Source organism: Zonotrichia leucophrys, chromosome 23 (assembly GCF_028769735.1).
Source record: "Zonotrichia leucophrys gambelii isolate GWCS_2022_RI chromosome 23, RI_Zleu_2.0, whole genome shotgun sequence".
NCBI classification, from domain to species: Eukaryota; Metazoa; Chordata; class Aves; order Passeriformes; family Passerellidae; genus Zonotrichia; species Zonotrichia leucophrys.
This window is the reverse complement of record NC_088192.1, coordinates 1324030-1348758: the sequence shown is the minus strand read 5'-3', so window position 1 is coordinate 1348758 and position 24729 is coordinate 1324030. Positions and strand designations below refer to the sequence as shown.

Below are 24729 nucleotides of genomic sequence, written 5' to 3'. Positions count from 1 at the left end.
TTAATCCACCTCTAACAGTATGGACATCTGACTGCACTCGGGAGCCGGAGCAGATAATCCCAGCCCTCCTTCCCAGTGCTGCCCCAGTGATCCCAGCCTGGCCTGGGGAGATGACTCAACATCTCAGAGCTGCCTGTCACAAACCAGCTCAGCACACGGGGCTCCACTCACTCCACTCAGCCTGGAGAACACAATTCCATGGGAAGCATTCCATGGAGAGCGCATCAGACACAATTCCATGGGAGAGCACAATTCCATGGGAGAACGCAATTCCATGGGAGAACACAATTCCATGGGAGAGCACAATTCCATGGGAGAGCACAATTCCATGGGAGAACACAATTCCATGGGAGAGCACAATTCCATGGGAGAGCACAATTCCATGGGAGAACACAATTCCACGCCACGACCTCCTCGTGGCCTTGTATTCCAGCACTGGGCTGAGCCCACATCCATGGGTTGAGTCAGCACGGATGGCAAACAAGTCTGGGCTGGAGAAGAGGCTCAGCTGGCACTGCACAGACCCAGCAGCACCGCAGTGCCCAGCATTCCAAAGCTGGTGCCCAGCTCTGCCCAGTGCCAAATTCCCAGCTTTTCCCTCCCACAGCCCGAGGCAGGCACCCCACGGGGCACTACAGGAATAATTCCACGCTGAGGAACACAAACTGGAGGTTTAATCTAATCCCCACCAAAGCAGGAATCTCCAGAGCCTGCACCAGCAAATCCACCCACGCAGCTCTTCCCTGGCAGGATGAGCCCTGGCTCTTGCCACATGGCACAGCACAAGGAAAAACTTGTGCTCTACCAACCATCAAACCTTCCTGGCTTTGAATTTGCCAGGAGAATGCCAAAGGCTGTCCTGGTTTCACCAGAGCAGCATTCCAGGCACAAATGGCACTCACACCCTCCAGGAACAACAATGGGACACCAACTGCCTGGCGGACACAGCACCAGGAATTTGCTGCTCAGTAGCTTTGGATTCAAATTCAGGGCTGGTTCCCAGTGCCAAACCACAGTGTAACCCCCCGGGAATTCTGCCTTAACTAGGACAGGCTCATCTGTTGCAAACTCGATGAGATCATTTCCAAGTTCCTGTTTAACAGGTGCCAGCTCCTCCTGCACCTGCTGTGTGCACAGGGCTCCCTGCCCCCACCAGGCTGGGAACATCTGCTCAGCTCCCCCAGGAGCTGTGGAAAAGGTGACTGGGACAAGGAACCAGATCTCCTGCCCTGTGCCCAGAGCAGGGAACAGGAGCCAGGTACAATCAGAGAGAGCAAGGAAACCGCGCTTGTTAACAGGGAGGGGAACCCACAATAATCCTGCAGCTTTATTTGCATGTAAAAGAACAAAAAAAAAATAAATATCCTCTCCACAATAAAGGCAGGCAGAGCTGGCTCGGCTCCGGAGCTGCACCCCCGGCCAAGCTGGAGGAGTCGGGGTATTTCTGTCTCTGAGATCCACACAACCACAGAGCAGCAGCTCAGCCATTCCAAGGATGCAGCCCTGGCAGGAATTCACACTTTGCATGGGAGGAGGCTCCCAGCAGCCTTGCCCCGGGGCCCAGCCCGTTCCAGGCAGGGCTGGGGGAGCATGGGAACACAGCGGGATGAGGCCACATGAAGAGGATCCCATACAGCCTTTGCCGTCACACACCTGCCTCACCCCCCCCAAAAAAATGACTCAGCTCCTTGGTTCAAGGCTGCCCAGCACTAAGGAGCTTCCTCTCCATGCAGGTGGATGCACAGCTGCTCCCTTTTCCAGCCCTAAGGCACAGGCAGGCTGCCATCCTCATCCGAGGTCTCTGTGTCCCCACTGTCCCCCACGGTCCTTCCGGATGCCTCCAGCTTCCTCCTCTTCTTCAGGTGGTGCAGGTGGGATTTGGAACGTGTGTGAGCTGGAGGAAGAGGCAAACAGAGCCTTTAATCTGTGGAATTTGGAGGAGGAAGCAGCCAAACCCCCCCCACGCAGGGCAGAGCACCCTCCCTTGCCAGCACAATTCACTCCCAGAGAAAAGCGAATTCCCAAAGCCTGCCCTGGACACTTCCAGGCCAAACTGTCAGGGCTCAGAAGAGGACAAGTGAAGAACTGAGAGGGAAAAATGCTGGTTCTGTGAAGCAGAAGATTCCAGGCTGTCAGTGCCAGCCTCTCCAGGGAAGAGGGGATGTGCTGCCCAAGAGGTGCCACTCTGCAGGCTGCAGGTGAGGTTGTGCAACTCCCTGCTCCCCATGGAGAGCTGCCAGGATGGTTTGTAGGACTGGATCCCTGCACCACAGCACTGGCAAGATGCTGTGCATCCTACGGGGCAGCCAGGGAAAAGCCTGGAGCAGAATTAAACGGAATAACTCCAGGGCAGTGCCCCAGCCATGAGAGCAGTGCAGCAGGAGTCAGATGGGAACAGAGGGGTAATCCCAGGGATTCAGCTTGGAGCAGCAGGAGCTGCATTTCTCCATGAAATCACATCCTTAAGGACAGCCAAACCTCCTTATCAGCGGTTTTATCTCAGGGGAGGCTTTGTCTGACCATCTTGGCGGGGTGGTTTTGCCTTTTCCAAGAGATCAGAGCAGCAATTAAAGCACAAACTTTTCCAGCAGGGCCTTAATTAAATGAGGGTATGTGCTCTGCTGAATCAAGGCCCTCAGGTGTTTTCCAGCCATTCTTTTTCTGCCAAAGGATGAAATCACATGCAAAGCTGCTGCTTTATCACAATGCTGGAGGGTCACCCTCACCCTGAGATAAAGTCTCACCTCCTGCAATTTGTCACAAGCAACACCAAAGCTACAGTGGCTGAGGAAGTGCCAATTGCTGCTGCTGTCTGGGAGTTGTGCTCTTCAAGTCCATATAAATTGTAAAATTACAATTTTAAAATCCCCCAGAGCCAGCAGGGTGCTGGGAAAGCAGTTCCCAAAACTCGCTGTCACCTGACCTAAGCAAACAGAGCAGAGTGCAGATCCACCCAGTTCCCACCACTGTTTTCACCTTCCTTTTTTTCCATTTTGCAGGCTTTGGAGCGTTTTTCTCCCACCATCCGTGGATCTGAGCCCAGTTCAGCTGGATACAGAGAATAACAGCTGGTCTGGGCTGAGGGAGGCACTGTCACCATTTATTGGAGTCTGGGGTGACATCCCGAAGGACATGGAGGGATTTGGGGGGACCTCAAGGAGCTCCCACTCAAAACAGAACTTTCTGGACCTAAAGGATGCCAGAGACCCCGAGAGTTTTCAGTTCTGGACAAACAGAGCTCCTTCAAAGCACCTCCTGAGGCAGCTGAGATAAAATAACACTGATCTCCCTGCAAGGAGCCTCCCCCAAAGAGCAGCTCCAGCCTTTGCTTTCAGCACTTCCCTGCCTCAGCCAGGAATAAGCAACTCCTTCAAGCCCAACAACCTGGGAAATTTATCTTTGGTTGTGTCTCAGCTGCTTGTTTTGGCTGGGGCAGAGTTGGTTTCCCTCCCAGTAGCTGCTCTGGGGCTGTGTTTGGATGCGTGCTGAGCGCAGGGTTGATAACTCGGGGATGTTTTGTTGTTGCTGGGAGCTCTGGAGCTGAGTCAAGGCCTTTCCTGCTCCTCACAGCAACACAGAGGGAGCTGGGGGTGCACAGGGGGGGTGGAGGGGACACAGCTGACCCCAGCTTACCCCAGGCCATGCAGCTCACACGTCCTGAGGGGAAGGAAAGGGAGGACATGGGGATGATGGCATTTGTCTTCCGAAAGTCATGTCAGATGTGATGGAGCCCAGTTTTCCTGGGGATGGCTGAGCATCTGCCCAACCATGGCAGGCAGTGAATTAATTCCTAGTTTTGCTTTGCTTTCTCTATTAAACTTTAACTCAACCCACCAATTTTCTCACTTGTACCCTTTTGCAATTCTCTCTCCCAGAGACAGAGAGTGGGGGAGTGGCTGTGGGGGGCTCAGATGCTGGGGTTAAACCATGACCCTGCACATCCTGTACTTGGGCAACACATGGAGATTTACCAGTTTCATTTCTGCAGCCAGTTTCTCCATGACTTTTTGTTTCTGGTTCTCAGCATGAGCCTCCCAGCACAGATAAATTCACTGACTTAATCTGATTCCAGCTGAGCTCTTTTAAAGTAAGTCTATGGAAAACAGAAAATCCCTTTCTATTACAGCTAGGAATAGTTTAAAAAGAAAAAAAAAACCACACAAAAGTAGGAAATATTAGAGCTGAACTATTAGAAACATTATGAAATTTTCATTTACACAACAATTTTAGAGGAGAGAGATTTGCTCTGTGCTTTTTGAGGAAGCATCCAGAGTGTTGTGAAGGACCAGGAGCCCTGATAAACACAGCAGCTCTCAGATGCCACATACAGATCTCTGGTGTGATGCTGTGTGTGTTTTCTGGGTGCTGGGAAGGGAGAGAAGCCCAGGGCAGGGGGGAATTCTAACAGATGGTTCCTGTGGCACAGCTCCTGCAAACAACCCTTTGAAAGGCCACGATCATGAGCTGGGGGTCACCTGGCCACAGGGCAGCTGCTCCAGCAGCCCAGAGAAGCTCAGCCCTCCCAGGTGCCCCCCTGTGCCCTGTGAGGGCCCTACCTGCCCACTCCCTGTCGCCGATGATGAGCCTGGCACAGAGCTCGCACACGCGATGGCTCCGCTTGTTCTCCTCGTCCTGCTCCATCCTCAGGGGCTCTGCCGGGGGCTCACGGCCCTGCACATCAAATAATGCCTCAGGTTGGGCTCTGACACCAAAATTTACCTGTGTTCACTCTCATAGAGGTTGGGATGGGAGCTTGGCAGGCTCTGACACACACTGGCAAGGCAGACAGTTTTGCCATGTGCAGCACTGGGCATTAGGGAAAATGTTCAGCTGAGACAACAAATGTACCACTGCAAGGAAATGCCAAGGTTGGGCATGGGAACAGCCAGCCCTGCTGCAAGGACAGGCTGTGTGCCAAGTGAGGGGGCCTGGAGACCACAGAGGAGTCAGCCAGCCAAAGCCCAGCTCCCCAGTACCTGGATGAAGCTCTCCACGATCTCCAGGGCAGGTTTCAGCACATCTTCCTCCCAGCGCTGCACATCAGACACCTCCAAGCCATAAACTGGGGGCACGTTGGGCCCAGGACCTACAGAAACACCACAGGGCAGCTCAGCACCAGAAACCCTCAGCACCCCCTGCCAGAACCCAGGGGAGCAGAGGAATCTGCTTTTTCCTATCAGCACTCAGAACTAACAGCACCAGGCTGTCCAGAGCCAAAATTCCCTCCTGCAAGCAGCAGGAACACCTCAGGACTCAGGGAAGCATCTTCACAGCTGGCTGCCCTTGGGAGAATGTTCTGGAATGTGAGCATGCCAGCAGCCCATCACAACAAGCAGCAGCTCAGCCCAGCCCTGGTGCACAGGAGGCTGGGAGGATGAAAGAGCTGCATGCAGGCACAAAGGCTGACAAGGAGATGCAGGCAGGGAGCCTGGATGAGGGATCTGAGCATGCAGATCCCCACTCCGAGCTGGAACTGACTGTGCAGGGGCTGATTGATGCTCCTAATGACAAGGGACAGGTTCACAGCCACCCCTCTGGCCTGCCCTGGCCCAATGCCAGGACACAGGGCACGGGCTGCAGCCAGGACAGGGTGAAACAGCTGCCAGCAGAGAGCACCTGCTCCCTGGGTGACCTGGCTGCTCTCCATGGCTCACCTGCCCTCCACGGGCACCTGGCTCTCCCTGCCTGGACAAAGCCATCAAAGGCTCCACGTGCCAGTCCCCAGCAGGTGCTGCTTTTATTGCTGTGCCCACAAACAAGCCCCTGCCAGGCCCATCTGAAGCACACCTGCCACCAGAAAGGTGAGCTGAGCCACTCTGCCAAAACCCCTGCGCCTCCTTCAAAGTCCTTCTTTTCTTGACTCGAGTTTCTCCCTGCCTCCTCTTTATTTATTTTTTTTTCTTTTACCATTATTTATTTGATTGTTGTTTTGCCCCTACTGAGCACCTTTCAACAAGTGCCCGGCTCCCAGCTGCTGCTGCTGGCCCTGCTCCAAGGCTGGGGCTGGGATGGGGAAGTCCTGCTGGCTCCGTGCCACCGCACAGAGCACGGCCTGGGCTGGGAGCAGCCACGGGGCTGCTGCTCCTAATCTGGAGGGCAGCTGTCAAATGGGCTTTGCTCCCTGCCAGGAGCATGTGTGGGTGCGTGGGGACCCCCTCCCTGAGCCATGTGGCAGGATAAGCTGCAGGGATGTTGTGACCATCATCATCATCATCATCATCTAACAGTGCCTGACATGGGGCTGAGCCTCTGCTTGGGATTTATGGGATTTATCCTTCCTGATGGCTGGGAGGGGATGGGGTAGAGGGATACAGGAGCCAGAGCTGAGTGTCTCTTGAGTGTTTGGGATGAGAGGCTGTGGGCAGGACACTTCTCAGGAGGGGCAGGAGATCCACTCTGCAACCCAAACCAGTGGGAAAGGCAGAGCCTCGTGGGTGGATGGGGACACTGGGAGGTTCCTGGAGGGTCTGGTTGGGAGCAGACCCCCAAACACAGGCTGCCCCAAAGCCCCAGAGTGCCCTGTGGAGCTGAGATGGGGCATGAGCAGAGCTGGGAGCAGAGGACTCACGTTTCAGGAAGCGGTTCCGGACCCACTTGTTCTGCCTCCGGGCGTATCTCTTGGTCACCTGCTTCAGGGCCTGGATCCCTTTGGAACAGAGGGATTAAAAAGGAGAAATAAACCCCAAAGGTCAGTGACAAGAGGCTGTCAGCTCCAGGGTAAGGAAATCACACAAGAAAGAAGTTTGTGCTGGGTGGCACCATGAGAATTATTTTTACTGTCTGTGCCTGCACTGAGAAGAGGCTGGACAAGGTATCCCAAATATCCCTGAATAAACAGAGGGTGCAAAGAGCCCAAACCCTCCACCCTGAAGCTTTAGCAGGTAGGACAACCTGTTCAAGTGCTGCACTGCTCTCATAATGCCCAATTCCCTGCACAATGGAGCCCAGGACTGCTCATCCCACCCAGCAGAGGATGATTTACCACTCTACAACTGCTCAGTATTTAGTACCAGGCTTATCAAATCCCTCCTAATCGTCTCCTGAGCAGACACAACAAGTTCCTCCTGCATCAGACTTGTTTTCAAGCCTTTTATCATTTCTGTGGCTTCTTCAGTCTCTTCTTCCACACTGAACCCTCCTTGGCATGGATGGACTTTGCCTGGGCCCTCCCTGTGTGGAGAGCAGCTCCCCTCCAACATCAGCCCAGACATTCCAGAATAACACAGCACCAAAGGGATCATCCCTGCTGACTGATCCCCACATTCCTCACCACCACAGAGCTGCTGACATGCTGAGTTCTGCTTCATTCCTCTTCTGCAGCCCTGCTCTCCACAGCTGGGATTCCATCACCCAGGTGGACCTGCTCCAGCTCCCAAGTCACCTGTACCCTGTGCACCCTGCAAGGAGGCCTGAGGGGAGGGAAGGGCTGCTCTGGGTGTGCTCAGAGATGCTCTCCAATCACTGGAAAACGTGTCCCTGCCCCTCTGGGCTGCCAGAAGTGGGAAATGCAGAGAGAAAGGTGCACCTGGGGCTGTGACCTGAGTTTAGAGCACCTTGTGGTGTCACCTGGAGCTTTGTGGGGCACACAGGGCGCTGCCCTCACCTTTCTCCAGCAGCAGGGCACTGGTCTCGGGTGAGCAACTCCCTTCGCTGACGAGGAACTCGTGGAATTCCTTGAAGCCAATGGACTGGAAGATGCCGTGCTGGTAATCCTGCCTGGAGAACCAAAAGCAGGGTCACGGTGGGAGACCCCCAGAGGGAGGAGCAGAGGGGATCTGGCTGCTCACCCACCGTTTCTCTGCCACCTTCTGCTGGTTGTAGCGGCGGTGGAAGTCCCGCAGCTCCTCCAGCAGCCCTGCAGCCAGCATGTCATCCACCCTCTTCTCCAGCCGTGCATCCAGAGCTGCAGGAGGAGAGCAGGACACGCTGAGCCATGGGGAGCCATGCCCTGGGGGGCTGCACAGCCTGCCAGGACAGGAGCCAGCAGTGCCAGGACAGGCCAATGCAGGACATGGTCGGGAGCAGTGCCTTGGACAGGAACCGGACTGAGCCAGGACTGGAAGATGCGTGCAGGACAGGAGCCAAAAGCATGTCAGGGACAGGAGGCAGCGCTGCTCAGTGCCATTGGGGTCAGCGTGCAGGAAGGCAGCCCTCAGCAGCCTGAGACCAGCAGCCAGCGTGCTCCAGAGCTGCAGGAGAGCAGCACGCAGGAAGGGGCAGCATGCCCGGAGGGCCACAGCTGCCAGGACAGGAGCCAGCAGTGCCAGGACAGGAGGCAGCACTGCCAGGACAGGAGCCAGCACTGCCAGGACAGGAGCCAGCACTGCCAGGACAGGAGGCAGCAGTGCCAGGACAGGAGCCAGCAGTGCCAGGACAGGAGGCAGCATTGCCAGGACAGGAGCCAGCAGTGCCAGGACAGGAGCCAGCATTGCCAGGACAGGAGCCAGCATTGCCAGGACAGGAGCCAGCAGTGCCAGGACAGGAGCCAGCAGTGCCAGGACAGGAGCCAGCATTGCCAGGACAGGAGCCAGCAGTGCCAGGACAGGAGGCAGCAGTGCCAGGACAGGAGCCAGCACTGCCAGGCTGCTGCTCCACCTGAGGAAGGCAGAGCCTGGCAGTTCTGTGTCACACCCACTGCTGCCAGAGGAATTGCTGCCTTCTCCAGGGAGGAGGCAGAGGCAGGAGCAGGGAGTCAGCCCTTCCCCAGCCAGCCAGGAGCCCGCTCTCACCTGCCTGGTCTGCGTGGAGCCACAGGATGCAGGAATGTGGGTATTTCAGGGGCCCACCTAAAGGCCCCCCACCTTCCTCCTCCTGCTGCTGGTGCAGGATTTCGCTGTGGGGGATCCCTGTCTCTTCAAACACTTGCAGGCTCCTGGAAGCAGAGGCACCCAGAGCTCAGAGGCTGGGTGAGAACGAGCGCTCCCATTGCCCCAGCAGCCCCGGGGGCTCCAGCAGAGGGAACCGCAGACACTGCCGAGATCCAACCCTCTCATGTGGGGCGAGGGCAGGGCCCAGCCCCGTCCCGTGCCCGGCATCCACGCACACCCAGCTCCTGGGGCTGCAGCGCTGGCACCCGAGGAGCCCAGAGCACAGCCACCCACTCCTGCCTGGCACAGGGACAAGTCCTGCAGGGGACAGGGATCTGGCTCCAGCCCTGCCCTTTCCAGCCAGGCAGGGCTGCAGGGAAGGGACCAGCGCTGAGATGCTGCTGTGGAGCTGTGCCCAGCCCGGGCAGGGAGGGAGCTGTGCTGCTGCCCCACCCTCCATCCCCCTGCACCGTGCGAATGGGGTGGGCGGTGTTCTGCTCCCCGGGGCCAGGGCTCGGCTGGGTCGGAGCAGCAAGCCTGGTCTTGCTGCTGTGCTGTTCCCACAGAGCTCAGCTATGTTACTCAGCCAGCAGGGCAGCTTGCTCTTTAAATAGCTCCAGACAAACCCTCTGCTGCTGGGGCACGGAGCAGGAGCAGCCCCAGAGCACAGCCCAGCACCCCAAAGGCAGCTCAGGCTGGGGCTGTGTGGCCAAAGGGCTCAGATCCCACAGAGTCCCCAGCACCAAGAACCCAGGAGCACCCACTGGGGTGGGAATGCTCATCCTGCCATGCTCCAGGGGACACAATCCTGGGAAGGGTGCTGAGCCCTGGCACCTCCTGTCCTGGCATCAGCTCACCTGCCACCTTGAGCTTATCATGGGTGCATTGGCCAGAGCACCCACTGGGTGGGAATGCCTCCTGCCATGCTTCCAGGCACACAATCCCTGGGGAAGGGGTGCTGGCTGGCACCCTGTCCTGCATGCCAGGCTCACCTGGCCACCTTGCGCTTATCATGGGGGTGCAGCTTGGCCAGGAGCACCCACTGGGGTGGGAATGCTCATCCTGCCGTGCTCCCAGGCACACAATTCCCTCAGGAAGGGGTGAGGGGTGCTGGGCCCTGGCACCCCAAGCTCACCTGGCCACCTTGCGCTTGTCGTGGGGGTGCAGCTTGGCCGCCATCTCCGGGTCCACCTGGCTCAGGCGCCGATGGAGCTCAGCACTGTCCAGCTGCTCCAGCTCCACTTTCCTGTCACTGTCCGGCCTGGGGGCACTGCTGGGCTTCTCCTGTGGGGTACAGGACAGCCCTGAACCAAGCAACACGATCCCCCATAGCCATGGGGTTCTCCTTGCCCCTTTAGGTTCTCCTTGCCCCTCTCCAATTGCCAAATTGCAGAAGTCTGCCCTAAACATGGGATTCATCCTTTCCCAAAGGAATTCACAGCCCCCCACAGTACCTTGGTGTTGATAAGGACCTTCCAGAGCAGGGACTCGATGTAGTAGTTGGTTCCTCCCACAACTATGGGGATCTTGTCCCGAGCAAAGATATCTTCAATGTGCCAGAGTCAAGGAGCAGAAGCAGAGATCAGAGCACAGGGGGAAGGCTGTGGGAGCAGCAGTCTGGGGCTCAGATCCCACTCTCCCAGCCCCAGGGAAGCAGTGAGGCTGCAGGACAGGGTTAGAGGTGTCCCTCATCTCTCATTACTCTGTCAGCTCCAGAACTCAGGGACACCAAAGGACTGCCAGGGAGGACAACACAGCACAGGGCAAAAGAAGCCCCAAGCCCCTCTCACCAGCAGAATCCTCTGGAAAAATGGAGTCAGCTGGGATGTGGAGAGCCCAAACATGGATCCCTCTGGCCATGGAGGGGGGAAGCCCATCCCTGCTCAGCCAGGCAGGCTGCAGCATGACAGGATATCAGAGGCACGGCTTTGTCCCTGAAATCCACCACGGTGTAGTTGGAGACAAGGGGATCCACAAAGCTGATCATGTGGTGTCTGCAGAGACGCTGCTCCTGAGGGGAAACCTTGTTGGTGATGATGTCCAAGCCCTTGTACACCTGGGGAAGAGAAGAGCCTGTGCTTCACCTCTATGTGCTGTGAGAGCTGCACTGACCCTTCCCCGTGTCCCAGCCACCCCTCCCAGCCCTGCTGGGGCAGCACAGGGCACAGCAGGGACATGTGCCACGCTCAGGCAGGGCAGCAGGAATGCTGCCAACACCTGCCAGCTCCTGCCAGGGCCGAGCTGCCTCTCTCTGTTTGTTCCTGCCCACGGGAGATGAACCGTGGAGTCCAACCGCTCGTGACTGCTTTCCTGCTTTGATACAAGCCTGTAATGAGGGGTGGGAGGGCTGACTGAGCTCTTGGACAGTGCAGCCAGAGCCTTGGCAGTGTCACCAGCCTGGCACAGAGCCCCAAAATGAGGGCCTGCGAGCTGCCACTCCCTCATTGCTGCTGCAGGTAAAAGCTCAGGTGTGCTGCTCTCCAGGCACAGCAGAGATCCTCGTGGGGACAAGGATCACTGCTTCCTGCCACACAGAGCAGATTCCAGGCACGAGAAGTGAGGACAGCTCCTCACCCTGCTCCCCATGCAAACACAACCCACCTCAGCACTGCCAGCTCACAGTGGGGCACATAAAGCCTCTGTGTCCAGCCCAGCTCTGTGCTGTGCCCAGGACTGAGCAGAAGGTGGCAAAGGAGGCGCTGTGAAAGGATGTGTTTAGTTCTCAGAGCCTTCCTGCTTAAGAGAAGTCTCCCAGCATGGGATAAACCGGGATGATGGGGAAAAGGACTGGAAATTGCTGCACTCATTTCCTCCTCCATCCCACCCCAGCCAGACTACAAGAAATAAATTTCCCCTTAATCCCCTCTGAGAAGCTGCCAGGCCTCCTGCTGCAGCGTGGCCTCCACCCACTGCTCCCCTGGTCCCAGACAGGAGGACAAGGTGACACAGAGGTGACCCACGGGCAGCAGGCACAGAGGGATGAGGTTAGTGGAGCAGGGAAGCCCGAGCCCTGCCTGGAGCAGTCATGCGAGGAGCTGCTGGAGCTGCTGAACCAGCTCTGCTCCCACCTTGCTCAACTGCAGCCCTGGGAGAGCCAGGCCTGGCTCCTGCTCCTGCTCCCATCCCAAAAGGCTCCCCCAGGGGCAGGAAGAGAGGGGGAGAGGGAGGGCAAGCAAAGCCTGCAGAAAGGCAGCAGCCCCAGGGCATGGTGAGCAGGCAGGACGGGCCCACAGGCAGCTCTGCCAACGTGCCCCGTGGCTGTGGGCAGCTTATTGATCCCTGGGCTGGCAGCTCCATTCAACACGGGGCTCCAGCAGGCACAGAAAGGCTTTGAATTCAGCGAGCTTTGGCTGCCTGCCTGCTCTCCCCATTCCCAACCCTCCAGCTCCTCCAATTCCCACTGCCTGCCTGCAATCCCAGCGAGCACAGAGGGCTGACAGGCTGCTCAGAGCCAGCCAGCAGCTCCCAGTGCCCTGCACATCCAGGACACAGAACCCAGGCTGTGATCCCCAAGCACATCCAGGACACAGAACTCAGGCTGCCATCCCTGAGCACATCCAGGACACAGAACCCAGGCTGCCATCCCTGAGCACATCCAGGACACAGAACTCAGGACACAGAACTCAGACTGCCATCCCTGGGCACATCCAGGACACAGAACCCAGGCTGTGATGCCTGAGCACATCCAGGAGAGAAAACTCAGGCTGCCATCCCCGAGCACATCCAGGATAGAAAACTCAGGCTGTGATCCCCGAGCACATCCAGGACACAGAACTCAGGCTGCCATCCCTGAGCACACCCAGGACACAGAACCCAGGCTGCCATCCCCGAGCACATCCAGGACACAGAACTCAGGCTGTGATCCCCGAGCACATCCAGGACACAGAACTCAGGACACAGAACTCAGACTGCCATCCCTGAGCACATCCAGGACACAGAACCCAGGCTGTGATCCCTGAGCACATCCAGGACACAGAACTCAGGCTGCCATCCCTGAGCACATCCAGGACACAGAACCCAGGCTGTGATCCCTGAGCACATCCAGGACACAGAACCCAGGCTGCCATCCCCGGAGATTAAAACACCCAGAGCCTCCTGGAATATCTGGCAACAAGGGGAGGAATGCAGTGTCAGTGTGTGGGCTGGCAGGAAACAAAGGCAGCCTTTTACACACAGGCAGTAAGCCCCGAGAAGGTTTCCACCAGCTGGCTGTCGGCAGGGCCTCGCACCGAGACGTCCTCCTGACACTCATTTCTATTTTCAGCCAGCGGCTCAGATAAGCCTTTGTTGCTTTCTAAGGCCCCAAAACAGATTAGCAGCAGCCTGGAGCAGCCGGGCTCCGAGACACACGGAGCACAAGGCAGCACTAAAGATGCTTAGCCTTGAGGGCATCCTCCCACCTCTGCCTGAGCCCCTGTGCAGGGCTGTTAGGGCAGAGCTGCCCCTGTGGAAAAGGTGGGGAAACTGAGGCAGGACACATAAATCCCCACCATTTTCAGGATCTGCAGGCCTGGGAAGGGCAAGTTCTCCCAAATCTTTGTTCTGCCACTCGTTCTGTGCATCATTCCAAACTCTGTCACCACCATCCTCACCCTGAGTGCAAGGAGTGTAAGAGGTGACATGACAGACCCCAAACACATCCAGGCCATCTATGGCCAGGAAAACATCAGGATTTCCCAGGGGCCATGCTGAAGAGAGGCGTGGAGGACCCAAACCAAGGAGAGCACTCCCTGCCCTGATCCCTGCAAAGTCTCTGAAGATATCCAGACTCCACACATTGACTGGCAAGTGTGTGCTACAGCAACTGCATCACCATCCCAAGGGAGAAATCCAGAAGGGACAGTGGAATCCAGAGGAGACAGTGGGATCTAGAAGGGACACTGGGATCATGACTGGATGGGGCCCTCCTCAAGCTGGCACAGGGATCCCTGCATGTTCACTGCCAGGCATGAAGAAACACGACTGCCTTCACCCCGCCTGGCTCCCCAAGGAATTATTTACTCCTCAGCCAAACTCACTGGGATGACAAACAGCAACAGAAAGGACAAAAAGAAAGATTAAGAGGCCAGCAGATTAACCAGAGCTCCTGAGCTGCAAGCAGGCAGCAGTTAAGTCTGTAATTTGAGCACAGCGACTCAGAGCCGTGACGAAAACACCCTGGAGATGGATAGAGGGGTGCCTGTGTGTGGGAACAGGTGGGCTCAGGGCTCCCCAGCCCCTTCCCCAGCCTGGCTCCCGCTCCAGCAGCTGCCCCAAAACACTGCCAGCATTTGTCAGCGCTGCTCAGAGCCCAGCAATGAATGCACAGAGGGGGCTCAGGGCGACACGGTCGCTGGCAGCTGTCAATCCCCGAGCAGCAATGGGATTTCCAAACCCCGGCGAGTCTCCTGCGAGGACAGCAGAGGCAGCCCTGCGTGGCAGGGGGACAGGGCACGGGGAACAAAGGCAGGGAGAAAGGAGCCCCGGCTGGGGGGCACCGGGGGCCGCCCCGCCTCGGCAGCACGCTGCATTACGGGATAAAGCAGCCGAGCTGCCGGGCCTTGGCTCCACAGTCACGCTAGAATGAGATTAAAAGGAAAGCAGGACAAGAGCCACTGGAGCCTGGATGCCTTCGGGCGCCTGCAGCAGGGCCCTCCCTGCACTGCCTGCATTCCCATGGTGGGGCCTGAAAGGAGCAGGGCACAGAACGCACACTCCGAAACATCCACGAGCAAAAATTCAGCACCAAAACATTCACAAGCACATTCAGCTCCTAAATATCCACCAGCACATTCAGCTCATAAACATCCACCAGCACATTCAGCTCCTAAATATCCACCAGCAGAGATTCAGCTCTAAACATCCACCAGCACATTCAGCTCCTAAACATCCACCAGCAGAGATACAGCTCCTAAATATCCACTAGTGGAAATTCAGCTCTAAACATCCACCAGTGGAGATGAGGCTCCTAAACATCCACCAGCAGAGATACAGCTCCTAAATATCCACTAGTGGAGATTCAGCTCTAAACATCCACCAGCAGATTCAGCTCTGAAACATCCACCAGTGGGGATTCAGCTCTAAACATCACCAGCAGAGATTCAGCTCCTAAACATCCACCAGCAGAGATACAGCTCCTAAATATCCACTAGTGGAGATTCAGCTCTAAACATCCACCAGTGGAGATGAGGCTCCTAAACATCCACCAGCAGAGATACAGCTCCTAAATATCCACCAGCAGACTCAGCTCTAAATATCCATCAGCAGAAATTCAGCTCCTAAACATTCACCAGCAGAAATTCAGTTATAAACATCCACTAGTGGAGATTCAGCTCCTAAACATCCACCAGTGGGGATGAGGCTCCTAAATATCCATCAGCAGAGATACAGCTCCTAAATATCCACTAATGGGGATTCAGCTCCTGAACATCCACCAGCAGATTCAGCTCTGAAACATCCACCAGTGGGGATTCAGCTCTAAACATCACCAGCAGAGATTCAGCTCCTAAACATCCACCAGCAGAGATACAGCTCCTAAATATCCACTAGTGGAGATTCAGCTATAAATATCCACCAGTGGGGATTCAGCTCTAAACATCCACAAGCAGATTCAGCTCTAAACATCCATCACCAGAGATTCAGCTCCGAAACATCCACAAGCAGATTCAGCTCCTAAACATCCACCAGTGGGGATTCAGCTCTAAACATCCACGAGCAGAGATTCAGATCCTAAATATCCATCACCGAGATTCAGCTCTAAACATCCATCAGCAGGGATTCATCTCCTAAACACCCACCAGCAGACATTCAGGAGGCTCCAAACACACCTGCAGAGCTCAGGATGCAGCAGCAGCCTCGTGGCTGGCATGGGCCAAGCCAGCAGCCACTTCTCCAATATTAAAGATGGGCAAAGCTCCTGCTCTTCATGTCTTGCCCTCTCAGGATTTCAGTTCGGCTCAAACATCACTCTTTCCCCAAGAGATTAAGGGAAATATTGCATGAAATTACTTTCTGATTGCTTGTCCCAAATTCAGGAGAGTAAGGTTTTAATTTAGCTCAGTGGCACACAAAGAGTGACCAGGAAACACGGAGGTGAGCACAGGACAGCAGGAATTCATCTCTGAGCAGCACAAAGGGTGTTGCTGGCAGAAAACACCTTTTTATGTAGAATAATAAACACATTTAACATTAAACTTGATGGAAAGTTCACGCCCTATAGGAAGTGAACAGTGAAAGTGTGAATCAGTAAGGAAAATATTTTGCTAAACAACAGCAAAACTGTTATTCTTGTGGTGGCTGAAATGTCCATCCTGTGACAAAGCTCTTGTAGCTGAACAAAATTAAAACCAAAAAAATGAATTTTGGCTCCTTGCTGTTGACTTATCCCAATGACACAACTGATATATTCCACACTGCTGCTTGCAGTGAGAGATAAGACCACAGACACCGTCACTGGCAAGTAAAAAATATAATTTTTAATGCTCTTCCCCAAATCTCTTGGTGTCCCTTTGCTGATGCCAGAGGACACCACCCTGTGGGTTGCTCACTACCAAGTTACTCCAGGTGCTGCCTCCCTTTACTCAATCCTTTACACCTCTCTGCAGCTTCTGGTGGGTTAAAATCAAAACACCTTCGCTCTGGTTTCATTCCAAAAGGTGAATTTATTGGGGATGAGGAGGCTCAAACAAACACTTTGAACAAACTCTGCAGTTCTGGTTGTCTTCAGAGCCCACAGGGCAGGGAGGGGACAGAGAGACACTGTCACATGAACCAAACAACTGCCCAGTGGGATGGGCACGGGGGCTGGGGAACCGGGGACAGGACAGGGACACCGGGACAGGGACACTGGGACAGGGACACTGGAGCTGAGAATGGGGCACCAGGATGGGTTTCAGGGCTCGGACAAGGACGCGGGGAACAGGACAGTGATATGGGGACAGGACAGGGATACAGGGACAGGGGCACTGCGAACACGACAGGGATACTGGAGCTGGCACAGGGGCAGCAAAGATGGGTTCCAGGGCTGTGATGGGAGCACCGGGAAGAGGACAGGGACACCGGGGACAGGACAGGGACACCGGGGACAGGACAGGGACACCGGGAGCGCATTGAATGGGCAGGATCCATCCCGTGGGCCCTTCCCTACACGCACCAGGACAGGGGAACCGGAGGAACCAGAGGGAACCTGCCCGGAACCTCCGGGGCTGAGCTTCTCCAGGCCCCGACCGGGCCCTGCTGCCCCTCCAGGCCCAGCTCGGACTTTCCCCGGTGCAGGCCTGGAGGCCCCCGGTGCAGGCCGGACCTCCCCCGGTGCAGCTCAGAGCCCTCCCGGTGCAGCCCAGGCCGCCCTCGGAACAGGCCGAGAGGCCTCAGTACAGCTCGGAGCCCTCCTGGTGCAGCTCAGAGCCCTCCCGGTGCAGGCCTGGAGGCCCCCGGTGCAGGCCGGACCTCCCCCGGTACAGGCCGGAACCTCGCCCGGTACAGCTCGGAGCCCTCCCGGTACAGCTCGGAGCCCTCCCGGTGCAGCTCAGAGCCCTCCCGGTGCAGCTCGGAGCCCTCCTGGTGCAGCTCGGAGCTCTCCCGGTACAGCCCCGGCCGCCCCCGGTAGAGGCCGAGCCGCCTCCCAGCACCCCGGCCCAGGCGCAGGCCCCGCCGGGCTCCGGTCGCGGCTCCTCCCGGCGCAGGCCCCGCCGCGGCCTCCCCGGTGCCCGGCGCCGGCCGTACCTGCATGGAGTCGGCGCTGACGATCTCCCCGCCGAGGCGCAGCCCGAGCTGCAGCGCCAGCGCCGATTTCCCGGTGCCGGTGGCGCCCAGGATCACCACGAGCGGCCGCGGCGGCCGCGGGGCCCGGCCCAGGCACAGCGCGGCCGCCGCCGCCATGGCCGGGCCAGGAACGGGGACGGGCGGGACGGGGGCGGGCCGGGGCCGGGGCCGGGGCCGCCCGCGGGGAGGACGGGGCCGGGCCCCGAGCTCCGTGCGCCGCTGCCCGCCCGGGATCCTCTCCCCAGCCCCCTCCGTGTGCCCCCACTCCGTGCCCCGGGTCCCCACAGCCCGCCCGGTTCCCTCCCGGTGTCCCGGGCGCCCAAACCCATCCCCACTCCCGGGCCATTTTCGGGTCCCCCGTTACCCCCACAAGCCCCTCACGGCCTTGCCCACGCGTGGGGCTCTGCCCCGTGGTCCCTTTTTCAGGACCGGGTGTGAAGGATGCTGTTGCCGTAGCAACGGGGCAAAGCATGGGGAGCGGGGCTGTTGCCATGGCAACGGGGCAAAGTAGGATGCTGCGCGGGGGCTGCGGCCATGGCAACGGAGAGGAGCGTGTTGCCGTGGCGACCGCGGCTTCCAGTGAGGCTCGTCCTTCCCATCGCCACGGCAACAGGAGGGGATGGGGAGCGGGCGCTGTCCCCGTGGCAACAGCGGGGACGGAGAAGGGGAGCCCGTTGCCATGGCACCTCCGCGGTGCTGCTCTCCCTGGCAACACGCATCCCTCGCCATGGCAACAGCGAGAGGGAGGCTGCGGGCCGGGGGGGTGCGGGCAGCCGGCCCCCCTCGGCAGGGAAGGGATTATCGCCGCCTCGGGAAACTGTCCTAAAAATTTGCCAGCCCAGGCGTGAAGGCGGCATCGTGCCCACAACACCCCCGGGCCAGCAGAGGCATGGGAGGGAAGATGTGGTGGGCAAGCAGAAGTGGTTTGGGGGGTACAGCAAAGAGCAGGGTGTTAGCAGGGCAGTGTGCATTAAAAAAAAATAACAAATTCAGGCCCTGGCAGTGCACACTTGTGATGATTGCAGCTGACACTCACAAATTGCAGTGCTGAACAAGCGAGAAGGAAAGCCCTGTGTGCTTATTTTCATCACTTCACAGCACTGTCAGTCTCCTTCCCTCATCCTGACCGTGACAATATGAGAGGAGACACGTGCTCCAGTAACCAGGGAAGCTTTAGGCAGGAGAACTCAGAGGTGTTTACAAACTGCAGCTCAGTCCTTCAGTTTGGTTTGGGCTTTGGGGACATCTTCTGCTCAGGCTCAGGCTGTGGATGTGCTCATCTGCACTTCCAAGAAAGATAATTAATGATTTAAACTTCCTGTGTACCTTCAGCACAAAAAGAAAAAACCCAATTTGCTAAAAACCTTCTTGGGAGGGTCACCTTGAGCTGAGAAAAGAGGAGAGACTGCGAGTGTGAGTGTCACAAAACCACAACAAAAATAAACCGTTTGTGGGGCTGCTGCATCTGGGCTGTGCCTCCTGCGCATGGGCGAGGTGTCAGATTTAGGTCACCCCGCTCCCTGGTTAAGCTGTGGGTCATGGGAGCACCTTTTAATGCAGCTCTGGAGGGCTGTGACACGGTGTGATGCAACACAGAGTGTGAAACGCTGCTGGAAACCAAGGGATGGGTGTTTAAGGGCTGCTGTGTGGCACCATTGCTGTTTAAGGCTGGTTTTCCCCCAGTGATCGAGGCTCCAGCAGCAGCTCCTGGCTCCTGAGTCCTCAGCAGTAACATAATCCCACATCCCTCCTGCATTTAGAGTCAGACTTTTGCTGCCAGGACAAAGGAAACCCAAACGTGTCAGGTTTGGGGGCAGCAGGGAGAACACACATATATATCATTTCACCCACTTGGCAGGTCTGGGATGTGGAGCTCTCTGGAAGTGAGGGGATTGCATTCCCCTCTCCCTATAGGGTTACTGCCAGACACAGCCCCAGCCCCTGACCCGTGATCACCCCACACCCCCTGCCCCAAACCCCATTAGGGGGGTTTTCAGTTACATCAAAGCCTTCTCCCAGCCCAGCCTGGGCTCTCTGCCCTTCCTTGCCACTAAAACCACTTAAAAGGAGGAAAAATAATCCAGGGGATTCATTTCCCTGGCCCCACCACCACGACCGCTTCTTCTTCAAGTACTGGGAGAAATCCAGGACAAAGAGCTCAGTCTTGGTGCAGCTGAGCCTTGGGGAAAAAATAGATTAATTAATTTTTATTAATGTTCAGGATACCCCAAAAGCCAGGGGCCAGAGCAGCCCCCCCTCCAAGGAGCACCAAGGTGATGCATGGAAACCCACAGCATGGAAAAAGCCAACCCAGGCTGTTGCAAACTTATTTATTTATGAAGTATGAGGTAATGAAGAAAGTGCTAAATCCAACCAGTGTTAACTCTAACAGTTCTCAGCAGGTCAGCGGGGACCCCAGGGTGCCATCCTGTGGGACCACCCCCGCCAGCACCCCTGGGAGGGGACAGGGGACTGTGCCACCCCCATACCCCCCCAGACTGGGCAGCAGGAGGGCACAGGGAAGGCAGAGCAGCCCCCAAAGCTTTGCTGGGGAATTTAAGTGGCTGCTGGTGAAAGAGAACTCACAAAGGTGGGGAAAGGGGTCACAAGGATGCTCACAAGGGTGGGAAAGGGATAAAAATTCCCTGTTATTGCAAATGGGTGGTTTGGAGAGCTGCAAGGGGGTGAATGGCCTCTGCGAGGACTCAGCCCCTTCCTGATCTCCCTAAAGTGCAGCAGGACTGAGCCCTCCCCAACAGCAGGAAATCCCCCTTTAAAAAAAAAAAAAAGTTTTTATATATTTATATATATATAAAAAAGCAAACTCTTTACCAAATACTTCTCAAAAAAGTGGTACAAAAATACAGTATAAAAACACAGCCTCCAGTATAAGACTCGCAGTTACAGCAGCAGAGTTTCTAGAACATAAAAATCCAGGACCAGCTACTGCGTGAAGTGACACAGGGAAGTGAGGTACGGTCCAGCCGAGCCAGGGGGTGCTCTGAGAGGCACATCCTGCCATCAGCACCTCCAGGGGAGCTCTCCAGAGGTGAGCCCCGTGCTGGGCTCTGGGTCTGCCTGCTTCCAGGAGCCAAGGCAGACGTGGTTGCTTGGGGTTTTTAGGGCTGGTGGATGCTCAGGGTCAGCTCCCAGCAATGCTGTTGGGTGGCAGATGGCAGAGAGGGGGAATAAATTTGAGCTCTTGAACTGGAGCAGTCACTGAGGAAGCTTCACAGCAGGGACAAGAGAAATCTTGGAACACCCAATGGCAGGAACCAACCCCAGGCAGGTGACGCTGTTGGGGTCTCTGCTGTGGACCCACTCCCACATGCTCCAGCCCCTGGGGCCAACAGTTCCACAAGCAACCAAAAAATAAAAAAAAAAATGTGCAAATTGAGAAGGAGCTGGGGGTTTGTGGGGACCAGGATGGGGGGCACACGGCGTGCTAGTGCCCCTTAAGGTGAGCAATCCGTTTGAGCAGCTGGGTCTGGCGCAGCTGCAGCTGCCGCTTCTCGGCCGCCATCCTCCTCTCGGCGCTGATGAGGGACTGCAGGTACTCGGAGGATTTGCTCAGGATCACCACTTTGGGGGTCTTGGGGCAGCTGGCCAGCCCGGGCACCTGGTCCCTGAGGGCCAGGAAGCGCGAGCGCAGGTCGTTGCGCCGCTTGCGCTCCAGGTAATTGTGGTTTTTCCTCTTGGCCACATCCTCGCTGTCCGAGCCGGGGCTGCTGTTGGGTTTGGGCAAGCCAGGCTCAGGCAGGGGCACGGCAGGGGTTGGCTCCACGCTGCTGGGGGGTTCATCCTGCTCCTGGTGCTGCTGGGGGGACTCGGGAGGCGGGCAGGGCTCCGGGGGAGAGCGGGCGGCGTAGTTGTGCTGCTGCTGGTGCACGGAGATGTGGAAACGCTTCATGCAGGGGTCCAGGGGGTCGGCACGGAGCGTGATGGTGACTGGCTTCCTCAGGCTGAGAGATTGCCGCTTGTCCACGGTCACCACGTCGATCTCTTCACCTTCTGCTCCCGTGGAAAGGAAAGAACAAATCCCTGTCAGTCACCCTTCGTCACCTTCCCTACAGCTCCCTGGAAAATATCCCTACTAAAGTTTGGTCGTGCACTGCAAACTCTGCGACCTCCAGAAGGCTTCTCCCAGCCCAGCCTGGGCTCTCTGCCCTTCCTTGCCACTTAAAAGGAGGAAAAATAGAAATCCAGAAGGGATTGAGTGATTTAAGTGCTCCTTCAATACCATCACGTGGGAAGGAGCGGAATTCCCTCCCTGTTTCATGCGTCTGGTCCCCCCAAAAATGGACTGGGGGGTTTTACTTCCACCTCACTTCAGCACCAGGAGCAACATGTGTTCATCATAAAAGGATCATCAGGAAAAAAACACCCGAGGTGGGGGGAACTGGAGGAGCAGGATGCTGGGACAGCCTGGTTCCAAAGTTCATCCCGGTCGGGTGCTTTCATGGCCCATTGGAATTGTAAATGAGGGATAGAAGGGCAGAAGTAGCCTTTGTTCCCCTCGGCTGCAGCTTCCCACCTCGCTGACTTGCTACTTTTCACAAGCGATAAAGCCCATTCAGCCCCGGCGTCCCGGGGACAGAGGGGACAATCCCCCACTGTGCAGGGAGGGAGCGAGAGGTGAAGAGGTCCCTACAGCAGCCTCTGAACCTCAAAGGCATCTCAAGCCCAGGAACAGAAAGACCTAAACAAGGCATAATTGGTCCCATTCTGCCTGTTGGCACTGCTGTTGTCCCATCCCAGAGGCTTTGGGGACAGCGAGGTGAACAGGCTCTCCAGACACATCCGCTGGGATTGCTCTCACTTTAGGGGATGGGCCTCCAGCTTTTTTTCCTAAGTTTTGGGGGAAAACACAGCCACTTGCTAAAGGTTGGGATGCTCAAACCCTCACCAGCATCGCGGGCAGAGGCCTGGCCCTACTCCCCTGTGAGAGTGCCAGTTTTGGGCTTCCTGATAGTGATCCCAGCCCATCCCCAAACCCTCCAGGCTTTCGGCTTCATCCAGGAAGCCCAAACCCCCCGATATTGGAGCTTCTGTGTTTGGGGACACTCATCAGTGTCACAACCCCCGTACACACACACGCTCATTAATAAAACTCATCCTGTCTAGCCCCGCCCCCCGAAGCCTCCCATTGGCTGTCCCACGGGGCAGGCCGGCTGTTGTGCCATCCCATTGGTCCGCGCTCCCGTCCATCAGCGCTGCCCCGCTCATTGTTTGCAATCTGTTGCTTTTTGTTCGGCGCCCACGTGGCGCGGCCGGACCCCTCCGGGACCCCCTCGGTACCGGGACCCCCGCGGCATCCCCGCGGCCCCCGGAGGCCCCCGCATATTTGGGTTAAGCCTCTTAACGCCCGCGACCTGGCTTACAGTGCCCGGGCTACTAATGGCATTAAGCCCCGCGCCGTGACTCACCGGCGCAGGTGGCGGCCACCGAAAGATTTATTAACGGGGTCACGGCACCGCGGCCGCGCTCCCACGGCAGCTCCGGGAGCCACGGAAACAACGCGCGGGCCCCGGCGGGGCTACGGGGCTGTGCAGAGCCGCAGGGTGTTTGCAAATAACACCGAAAATTGGGGTGAAAATAGAGAGATGCGGGGCAGCGGCACCGCACTGCCCTTGTGGGGGGTTCGGGGGTGAATCCCCGTGTGAACACCGGCACGCACCCCACGCGGGACAGACAGACAGACAGACGTGCCCCGGGGCTGGGCTGGGACACGCCACAACCGGGGCGGCTGTTCCTGCCCGTCCTACCGAGCCGCCGCCGCGGGGGACGCGCCGCTGCTCCCAAACCTGCTGTCCCCAGGGCATAGTTTGCCTTTTGTCCCGAGGGAAGCGCGTCCCGGGTGGGCCGTGGGAGGAAGAAGAGGGAGCGGCCGAATTCCCGGGCCGGGCAGAGCGCAGTGCGGCGCTCGGAGCCCCAAAGTTCGCACGGAGAGATGCAAACTTGCCCTTCAACCTCCCCACGAGGTTCTCGTGGGGCCGGGACGAGGGAACGGGAGCTCCAGAGCCCCACGCAAGAACCGGAGGGAGCCCCGAGAGGAACGGGAGGTTGCGGAGGAGAAACCCCGCGGGGAAGGGGAACAGCCGAGCCCGCTTTGTTCGTGGGGCCGGGACCGGGGCTCGCTCGGAGGCTCAACAAAGGCGCAGCCGGGCTGGGAGGCTCCCTGCACACACACACACACATGTGCGGACACGCGTGTTCCCCACGCCGGGCTCCAGCTCTTACCGGAGTCGCTCTGGCCCTCGGAGCCCGAGGATGCGGGGATCTTGCTCTCGGCCAGCGGGCAGAGGAACACGGCGGCGGGATCCACGCACTCGCTGACGGAGCTGCTGAAGCCGAAATCCTGCGCGAAGGACGGCTTGTGCGGCGTGGCTCTCTGCGTGCCCGTGGAAAGTTTCTCTGTCATCGCCTTCTCCAGCCGCTCCCGCGCTGAGAAACCGCTCCACATGCAATCCTTGAGGATGAACGCGCTCAGGTTGCCGAAGATCTGCCCCGTGCCTATGAGATACTCCGGCTCTTCCCCGGCCAGGCAGTACCGGGAGAGCCATCCCGGCCGCTCCTCCGGCCCCGAGCATCCCCCCTTGTCCCCGGGGGTGCCCAGCGGGGACAGCGGGGGCGTGGGCACCAGCTCGAACTTCTTCCAGATGTCCTCGCTGGGCGCCGTGGAGCGGTGGAAATCCTCCAGGGCGTCGTGATCGTAGAAGTAGTGCTGGTACGAGTCAAACTCCATCTCGGCTCACGGGAAAAGGGGGCGGCCGACACGAGAACGGGCGCTCAGGAGAGGGGCAGCCCCAGGGATGAGGGGGGACCCCCACCCCGGCGCCAGCCCCCGAGCCGGGACCGCGGGCGCATTGTTCCCCCGCTCTTATAGCCCGGCCGCGCAGCCCGGACCCGCCCCCGCCAATCGCCGCGAGGTGATTTGCATAAAGGGCGTGGTCATGCTCCGAGCCCCGCCCCCGATGGGATACAGTGAGGGGGTCGCGCTGTCCCCCCGGTGTCGCCACTGGGGATGCTCATCGGGTTGTGGATCAGCAGCCCCGCCGTGCGCTGGGCTGGGGGCTCCCCGCTGCCCCCGTGGGCTCCCAGCGCTGTTCTTGGCCCCCCGAAAGGGGCAGAGTTTGGGGGATCCCCCTCTGTAAGTGCTGGGGAGGGACAGGCAGCTGGG

At 57.8% G+C, this 24729-nt stretch overlaps 2 protein-coding genes across 2 annotated transcripts; both read right to left on the bottom strand.

Annotated features, from left to right (window-relative positions):
- Window positions 1-1291: 1291 nt before the first annotated feature.
- On the bottom strand, window positions 1292-17701 carry TRIT1 (tRNA isopentenyltransferase 1). Its single transcript, XM_064731648.1, has 11 exons — window positions 17511-17701; window positions 10723-10863; window positions 10262-10360; window positions 9943-10091; window positions 8730-8872; window positions 7792-7903; window positions 7604-7716; window positions 6569-6646; window positions 4977-5086; window positions 4557-4671; window positions 1292-1894 (listed from the first exon to the last, which is right to left on the bottom strand). Exons 1-11 carry the CDS (start codon window positions 17664-17666, stop codon window positions 1764-1766), a joined length of 1347 nt encoding a protein of 448 aa, XP_064587718.1. The 5' UTR covers window positions 17667-17701; the 3' UTR covers window positions 1292-1763.
- A 2164-nt stretch (window positions 17702-19865) lies between these two features.
- On the bottom strand, window positions 19866-24377 carry MYCL (MYCL proto-oncogene, bHLH transcription factor). Its single transcript, XM_064731549.1, has 2 exons — window positions 23790-24377; window positions 19866-21560 (listed from the first exon to the last, which is right to left on the bottom strand). The coding sequence occupies exons 1-2, from the start codon at window positions 24292-24294 to the stop codon at window positions 20995-20997; spliced, it is 1071 nt and encodes a 356-aa protein (XP_064587619.1). The 5' UTR covers window positions 24295-24377; the 3' UTR covers window positions 19866-20994.
- Between the last annotated feature and the right edge of the window lie 352 nt (window positions 24378-24729).